Source organism: Suricata suricatta, chromosome 2, assembly GCF_006229205.1.
Source record: "Suricata suricatta isolate VVHF042 chromosome 2, meerkat_22Aug2017_6uvM2_HiC, whole genome shotgun sequence".
In the NCBI taxonomy this organism is placed as follows: Eukaryota; Metazoa; Chordata; class Mammalia; order Carnivora; family Herpestidae; genus Suricata; species Suricata suricatta.
The window spans coordinates 178,039,227-178,048,215 of NC_043701.1; the positions used below are offsets into that span (position 1 = coordinate 178,039,227).

Consider the following 8,989-nt stretch of genomic DNA (forward strand, 5'->3'; position numbering starts at 1 on the left):
GGCCCCGGGACGCGGCCGCTTCGGCCCGGGCTCGGGGCCCATCCTGCTGGACGACGTGCGCTGCGCGGGCACCGAGGACGCCCTGGGCCACTGCGGTCACTCGGGCTGGGCACGCCACAACTGTCACCACCGGGAGGACGCGGGCGTGGTCTGCGCAGGTGCAGCTGCATTCGCGTCCCAAGCTGCGGCCGGGCTCCATCCCACTTTGTCGCGTTGCTAAGGCCAGGGCCCAGGCTGCTAGGATAGCGAGGGCGCATTGGTCGCAGAGCCGCTATGCCAAGTATTTGCATGCGGTTTTATTCAGACTCAGGGCGGTGTATGTTCTGAAACATGCCATGATTTCGAGCTGGTAGGAAGAAGTGACGGTGTAATACAATGATTAAGGGCAGACTGAAGCTGTCAGTCAGGCTACAAGTCCCTTTTTCAACTTCTGACAAGGTCATCCAGGGCACAGTCCCGGGTGGACACGCCTCTTGACCTTGACCAGGCCCTCAGATGTCAGAATCAGTGTTCCTCGTGGGTCCCTGTCACCCAAGATTTGGCCTCTTCCTTTCCTGGAGTACTTTTTATTACCACCAGACACCCCTCCGGGCAGTCTGGACTCCGTAGTCTGGGTGGAGCAGTACTTTCTTATACTTGTCTTCCCACCCCGGATAAATCTCAGAGAGTTACGGAATTCTAAGATTTGGTGAACAAGCCTGAGCCCTCTCTGTTCCACCCTTAGTTTTTTTTTTTTAAGATATTTATTTTTTATTTTTTTAATGTTTATTTATTTTTGAGAGACAGAGCATGAGCAGAGGAGGGGCAGAGAGAGAGAGGGAGACACAGAATCTGAAGCAGGCTCCAGGCTCTGGGCTGTCAGCACAGAGCCCAACATGGGGCTCGAACCCACGAACCGAAAGATCATGACCTGAGTTGAAGCCGGACACTCAACCACTGAGCTACCCAGGCACCCCACATCCTTAGTTTTTTAACAGACAAACTGAAGAATCGCTCCCATTGTTTTTATCTTTATGTGAGAGTTTCTCTTGTTTGCATAGAAATGGATCCCAAATAGCATAACTATCAGAGTCCCCCACAGACAAACAGTCCTGCAGAGAACCATAAAGTAGGAGTCCCCTGGGGTCTTGGGATCCTGTCTTCCAGATCCTCACTTTCATTCCATCTGTTCACCATTCCAGCCATGTGGGCCCCCTGGCAAGGATAATTTGTTTTTCCATTCTTGGATTATACACCAAGGGGTTCATTGGGTACAGGGACCGAAGGACCGGAGGTCTGGGGCCGAGAGTGTCAGAAGGGGTTGAGTGAATCTGGCCAGCCACGATTCCTGGCCGGATCCTAGCCACAGGTTACTGTCCTGCCTTGCTTCTGGGCTGGGGAGGCCTTTGAGGACCATAAACTGCCTACTTCCCAGCTAGATTCCAAGCATGTCGTGTGCATGGGAAGGGACACCAGCTAGAATTCATACGTGTTAATAACCTGCAAAGCCCTGTATTCACTATCTTCTTGGTGTTGACGACACCCCTGTGCTCAATGCTTCTTCATGTGCACCAGGATCCCTCCCTCCTACTCCATCAGGGGGTCCTGGGCCCTCTTTCCCTTCCCCTTGCCTTTGGAGTATTTTCAAGCCATTGCACTCCAGCTTTTCACAGCTGAACAGAACGGGCCCATTTCATGTCTATTGCTGGCTATATCCTCCTCCTCTGGGGTTTCTGCACAGCTGACACTTGCTTCTCCCCAGGTCCAGCTGCCTCTGCTGTACCCAAGGACAACGGTAAGCCATCCCCACTAAGCTGCGGGGAGGGATGAAGCTGGGAGAGCAGTTGTCTCAGGAAGAATGGGGCACCAGCTTCTGTGCCTCCTCTGTGATCTCTCACATCTCCATCTACTCCCTGGGCTTTAGGAGGCTGGGGAAGAAGCCCCTGACACTCCCGCTCTCCCCCCTCTTTGCTTCCACACTCTTGCCTCAGATAGATATGCATTCCGTCTCAGATGTCCTCCACATGGAAAACGGGCTGTTCTTTGAATCTGTAGACAAGGCTCTGACTCTCGGGCCATGGGACATGTGCTGTGTGTTTAAGACTCGCGTGATATGGTGTGACTTTTTGGAAAAGAGTGGCTATAAATAAAGTCAGCAGAAGTCAAGTCAAGGGTGGGGGATGATGAGAGCTGAGCCAGCACCCCCCCCCCAAGGCACTGTCCATGCTTTATAAAGTAAGTGCACACCCACACCCCGGCCCTACGCGTCCAGTGTACCAAATCATCTTCGTGAGTCTCTCCCCATGTGCCTCATCCTGCAGCCTGGCTCTCCTGCTTGCCTCACCTCTTCCAAGTCACCATTGACCGAGGTTATCTCCGGAGACTGGGCTACTCCTCCTGGGACGTCAGCCTGAATGATGAGCTGTGTCGTCCCCAAGTCACGGGGCGCTACCTGATCTTCAACATTCCCTATGGTCTCTGTGGCACCGTCAGACGGGTAAGAAACTGACCAGGTGGTGGTACCCTTCTGTGGATGGAGGCCGAGGAGAGAGATTTGGAAAATTCAACCACTTGTTAAAAACCTGGCTGGGACAGAAGAAAGGCACAGCCGTGGTTTTGTTTCTGAATGCAGTGAGACTTGAAACACTCACTAATTTGTCTGAAGTTTTCCTTCCTTTGGGGAATTTGGAATAGGTACTGAATTTGGAATATACAGTTGTAAATGCTAAGTGTTGATGGTCTGATGGGTGGGTAAATGGATGGATGGATGGATGGATGGATGGATGGATGCTATTCTTTTAGCTCCAAACCTGGGCATTTTCCACAACTTTCTTCTTTATTCACCTTTTGTGCACACCTACTATGTGCACGCTATGGCGCTGGGCATGCAACAGAACAAATGATCTGACTGCTGTGTCCTAACCAGACAGCCAGCTGTATTTCCCAACATAGAAAGCATAGATGTAGGACATTTGGGTATAAAGGAATGTATATGTCTGTTTCATTTTCCTTAACCACCAGCTTATTTCACAAGATGTCATTGAAGTTAAGGAAAGAAGTGAAGAGCGTGTCCCTACAAATTACTTTTCTCTGCATATCTAACAATGCACCATGTTACACAGCACGATCTCCATGCTATTTTTGTCTTCCTTCGTATCAGTATTTAGACACACACACAGAAACAGCAAACATTGGCATTGTTGGAGGTTTAATCCACTCCAACAGTCTGCAGGATGCGACCACTTAACTCTGTACTTCCCGTTTTGTCTATTTGGTTGTGCAGCCCATGGTCATCCTTATCCTTTTCACTCTGAAACTTCTAGTTTTTACCTCAGAGGTTTCTGCCCCAAGAGACATGCTGGAAGCCCCCCAGTGCCTAGGAAGCTTCTAGGCCATCAGGGAGGACTCTGATGCTGTCTTCTGTAGCCCTGGCTGGTCCAGCTCCCATAGCACTGGGGCCAGAGGACACAGCGGGTCAAGAACTGCTTGTGGTGATGACAGTCTCGGGCCACCCACGGCATAAACACTGCCCAGGAGGGTCCTGTGTGTGATTTCAGAGTCAGTGAATGAGCAAACCTTCTAGGCGCAGAGGACACAGTGGCCAACAAGACAGGGGCCCTGCTTCTCAGCTCTCACATTCAAGGAGACAAGCACTGCACAAAGCACACATGAGAAGCATTTTACAGACGATACGATAACAAAACAAGGAGATGATAGGAGATGATGTGGGGTGGAAGGAAGGCTGCTTGGAATAAGGCGGCCAAGGAGCCGAGGCCTGAGTAAGGACTAGGTGAAGGAGCAGGGGGAGGGCTCTAGGCAGGGGCGGCTAGCGCTGAGGCCCCCAGGCAGCAGCAAACCTGGAAGAGACTCGAGGGGTCAGCACCAAGAAGCCCAAGGTCAGGTTGGAAGGGGCAGGACTGTGTGGTCATGGAGTTTAGCTTTTCCTCTAAGCTGTGCATCATGGCAACGGACAAGGGAGATACTGGTTCTTAGGGGCAAAAAGAAAACACATCTGTTTTTATGGATAAAGCATGCAGAACATGAAGAGTATCTTTGTTGTACTAAAATGTCATAATGAGGGCTGGGAAGGGGCAGGGAGGGTGAGTAGGAGAGGAAAGATCTAAAAAGGCAGACCTGGTCTGAGCCGACGGGGCCACCCTTGGAGGGTTCCAAGGCAGATGTCAAGGATCTGAGTCCCACAGGCAGAGGCTTCCTCGAACCGATGTCACTGGGCAGGCTGAGTCCCTGGACGGTACCTAGGGCTGTGGGGAGGAGGCTGCCGGAGGCGACGTCACCTTGCACAGTCGCCTCCAGCATCCCCTTAGCCCTCTGCGGTATGCTGGATTGGAAAGAGCAAGGCTGAGACTCAGGGTGAGCAGGGCTGGGCCCCCAGCCCACCAGGAGCCAGAACCGGTCTGGGGCCAAGAGAAGGGAGGAGCTGGACGAGAGGAGAAAGAAAGGCACCAGCGGACCATGGTCTGTGCGAGGCTGAGGTTACCCGGGCTGAGGGGATGGCGTCTGTGCGGGAACTGGGCAGAGAGAACGCCTGGCAGCCAGCATGGACCTCCTGTCCCACTAGCCCCAGCACAGCGCGGCCCTCACAGGCGGGATGAAGGGAGTCCAGGCTCACACACTGGGGTTCCTTGCATGCTCCGTGAACTACGGTGTCACCCGCCATGGCACTAGGCCCCACAAGAGGCAGCCCCGAGGCCCCCTGCCTCCAGCTCACTAGCCACCAGGTGCCCGGCAAGTGTGGGAAGGGGAGGCCTCTGGCGCTGCGGGCAGGTGCTTGTCAGGGAGCCAGGAGCACCGGCCAGACCTCCTCTCTCATCCCCCCACAGGAACGTCTCGGCTCCCTCAGCTACTCCAACTCCATCAGAAGCCGAATACGGGGCCACCCTGGCCGGGTCATCGTGCGGCACAAGGTGCCTCAGCTCAAGTTCACCTGCAGGGTGGGCGGCCCCTCTGCAGATGAAATCACTCCCAGGGCTGACGTCCCAAGAGAGAGCATCGGCTATGACGTGTCCATATCCTTCCTCGAGTCACCCCTGAGCTTGGGGCCACACGACACCAGCCAGAGGAAAACGGTCTTCCTCCAGGCCACGCTCCAGAGCCCTGACCCCAGCCTGAGGCTCTTTGTGGACACCTGTGTGGCCTCTCCAGATCCCCATGACTTTAAGACTGTCAAGTACGATTTGATCCGGCAAGGGTAAGGAAAACAAGAGGCCCTCTAAGGTTGACTATTATATTCAGGCAGCATTCCTTTGGGGGGCCTGTGGCTTCTCTGGTAGCTCTAAGTCATGACATTGTGCAAAATAGTCCTCATCAGGCCCCAGAGGTGGAGTCAGGGCCTCTACTGTCCCTGTGATCCCAGTTGGAGACAAATAGTTATCGGAAGGCTGGACACCTTCCCTTGAATCCCCACTCTTGGGCGGAGCCCTTGGGGTCCTAAACTCTGCTGTCCCATCTCACTTTTTCATACCTGTACCTCTTTCCTTTGTGTTTTATGACTTTATTATACACCCTATTCGTGGTTCAGGGCATTTGGCCCTCCCTGATGGGCTCGTGCATTTTCTCAGCCTAAACTCTTACAGTGGTGGGATTCACTACGGCTCCTTTGATTGAACAACAGATTCGCCAAGTTAGAACTTTAGTAGTTGTTTGCCTTTATGGCTCCCTTGTCTCCAAACAGGAACAAAACACTTGGAGATGGGCAGTTGGTAACCAGCGCAAGGCAACAAAACCCTGTCACTTACTTGTGGCGATGAGGGCCACATGGGAAGCTTCATCATGGTACCTGTTTCCAAAAGCCAGGGGGAGGGGCAAGACATAGCACTGTGCACAGGTGGCGTGGGCTATAATGTGGGAGGTTGATAGATACGGCATTAGACTCCCTTGGGTCTCGAAGTGAGAAATCTCTTCCCTTTCCATTCTCCTTACAAAGAGATCAAAGAGAGAGGCACAGTGTGGTGTCAGAATTTTTTTTAATTTTTGTTATTTATTTTTGAGAGAGAGACAGAGAGACAGCGTGAGCAGGGGAGGGTCAGAGAGAGAGAGAGAGAGAGAGAGAGAGAGAGAGACAGAATCTGAAGCAGGCTCCAGGCTCTGAGCTAGCTGTCAGCACAGAGCCTGATGTGGGGCTTGAACCCATGAACCATGAGATCATGACCTGATCCAAAGCTGGATGCTCAACCAACTGAGCCACCCAGACGCCCAGTGTCAGAATTTTAACAACCGACATTCTTTAATTCTGCTTGCTTAGATTTAAATTGCTTTTCTTCCTCTAATTTCTTAAGGTGGAGTCTTAGATTATTGATTCTATTTCTTCATTTCCAGATGAGATTGAGCACATTTAGGGTCGTATGGCCGTAGACTCTTACTTCATTTCCAATCCATGTGTTTGATTTATTTGATTTTGGTAACTTGTATATTCATTTTCACTTAGTTGGAAATACTTTTTACATTTCCCTGGAGACTTTTCTTTTATGTCTGGGTTACTCTGAAGAACTCTGGAATTCATATGTCTGGGTCCAAGCCTGATTACTCGAGTCAGAGTGCATTCACACTTCAAGTTAATCCTTATGACTGGGGGGGTGGGTTTCTTCTCTCAGGTGCATCAAAGACAATACCTATGTCAACCTCCACTCCAGCCAGAAGAACACGGCCCAGTTCAAGTTCAACGCCTTTGACTTTCTCAGCAGCTATGATGTGGTGTATCTGCAGTGTGAGGTTGCTGTGTGCAAAGTTGGGGACCGTTCCTCCCGCTGCTCCCAGGGCTGTGCAGAGCGGAGTAAGAGGGATATGGGCCCCTCGGAGACCACAGAAGAGCAGACTGAGCACTTCCAACTGGTGGGGCCACTGAAAATCCAGAGAGGGACAGGTCGGAGCAAGACCCGTGTTTGATTTCTCCACTTTTCACATGAATCTATTATTAGAAAGAAAAGTCTATTTCCCTTCAGCAATGTAATAAGGTGTCCATACAGTGACAGGTGAAACTGCTAAAGAAGCTCTCTCTGAAGTTTGTTGCTAAATAAACCTTCTCTGATTACTTAACTTCTAAGGCGGTCACTGTCTTTGCCAGCTGGAGACGCCGCATTTTCTTATTCTTCACTACCAAACAGGTGATTGTTGTCTTACTGTACAAAATGTTATCAAGAACAGAGTTCTCTCTATATATATATATATTGAATTGCCAATTTAAGGATTTTTTAAATTGACTCCTTAGCATTCAGATGCTAGTAGGTGGATCTTTTTATTTCTGTCCCTTGGGTGAGGTGAGAGTTTGTTTTCAGATCTCGCTAAGCATCTAATGGAAAATAAACTAAGTGTCAGGAAACCACTGTTGTTTTTTTAACCTTAATAACTTCAGTTGAACCAAACATGTCATTTGCTCATTTACTTGTTGTTACTTGCTCCAAATAAGCTCGTTTTGCGCATTTCAAAGGGAGTAAGTTGTGCCTTTGTTAGGTTTGGGTGACAGCTTTGATATTGACAGCAGATGAGAGTCTGAGACACAACCACACGAACCACACCTGCTTGCTGTGCTACCAGAAACTCAGTCTGGGTCCCAGATCCTCAACACTTAATAGGAAAGTTAGAAAGTACACAGGAAATCTGAAGAGTACAGAAATAAAGGCTGTATCTCTCACACCCTCCTGAGAAAGGAAGGCAGCACCCACGTTATCTGAGCTGTCTTTGTATCATAACAGAAAGAGTTTTGCACTAGGCTCAGTACCCTCAAAGCTGTCTTTAAAGAGATATTCTTGGCCATGGTCAGTGTGTTTTTCTTTGCTTGTCAAGAAATATTCGACAGCAACATTTAAAATATGAGTCCTCAAGCCCAAGAAATTGTTGCCATCGTTGACATTAAACAACATGTATGAGATGAGATGAATATGGTCAAGTCCCCCAGGGAGGAGGGCAGGGTTTGGGGGAGCCTGGGAGCTAATCCTGAAGTCCCAAGAGATGAAAATCTGACAAGGGACTGAAGGGCGGGCATTGCCTCTAAAGGGAGACATCTCAGTTTCATTTCAAACGTGCCCTTCATCGACAACCATCTTGGTAAAAATAAGTTACTGACATTTACTTCGGCGACATTCCCTTATACCAGGTAGAAGTTGATGAAACGTAATTACTTGTCAGTCTGGTGAAGACTGATCTTTAAATCAAAAGTTAATCATTTGTCACCGAGTGGTTTCATCTTCAGTCACATGACTTTAGCATTGGACATCGATTTCACCCAAGTGCTTCAGATGAATTAAGGAGTTTTCCAAGTAGCCATGAGCTGCTGGAGTTTCTACTTTCCAAAGCTTATCTGCCCATTAACTGTAGCTATCTGAATCTGTTGAGGAAGTGGGAGGCTAATAGCTTCCAAACTCAGCATCTTGTGGCTTTTAACAGGTGCCTAATGTGAAAACTATTGACATTGAAAGGATTGAACTTTTCAGAGTAAATAAATAAGGGGCCAGTGAACTTCTGGGTCAGGCTCTCTGGCTATGGCTCAATGGGTAGCAGCCAGGAGGCAGCCATTTCCACAAGCACTCCAGGTGGTTCTTAGGGACACTGAAGTGTGAAACGCATGGCCACTGCTAAGCATCCTGTGCTTTCTGGATCAAAATCCACTTAACAGAAAACTGCAACCCAGAAACACCTATGGGTACAGACAAAAAGGCCCCATGAGAAGCCTGCTGTCCCCAGCCAACGGACGGGTAAGGGAGCAGCCAGGCAAGACCGAGAACTTTTACACAATAGCCACCTGGCTCCAAGCACCATGGGTAAAACTGCGGCCCTACCCCCAGCCCAGCCAACAAAGGTGAAGCAGGGAGCCTAGACTTCCACCTGCCCTCAGGATCCTTCACATTTCGCCTCCCCTGCACAGGGTGGCATCGCCTCTGGGCAGCAACCAGAGCCCACCAATATCCCCCATGTCAGGCCGAGACCAGCTGGGGAGCCTGGACTTCCAACCCCACCCTTTGCGACTACTCTGGGTAGAGCCCGGACCTCAACCCTC

The 8,989-nt window shown here is 50.2% G+C and overlaps 1 protein-coding gene across 1 annotated transcript in view; it reads left to right on the forward strand.

Annotated features, from left to right (window-relative positions):
* The window catches only part of LOC115276511 (deleted in malignant brain tumors 1 protein-like), a 104,831-nt gene extending 97,516 nt beyond the window's left edge, over window positions 1–7,315 (forward strand). Inside the window, exons 67-71 of the mRNA XM_029920556.1 lie at window positions 3–158; window positions 1,742–1,774; window positions 2,301–2,476; window positions 4,821–5,188; window positions 6,591–7,315. Of these exons, the coding sequence (XP_029776416.1) occupies window positions 3–158; window positions 1,742–1,774; window positions 2,301–2,476; window positions 4,821–5,188; window positions 6,591–6,882 (1,025 nt within the window). The 3' untranslated portion in view covers window positions 6,883–7,315. The remainder of the gene's footprint in view (window positions 1–2; window positions 159–1,741; window positions 1,775–2,300; window positions 2,477–4,820; window positions 5,189–6,590) is intronic.
* Window positions 7,316–8,989: the final 1,674 nt, after the last annotated feature.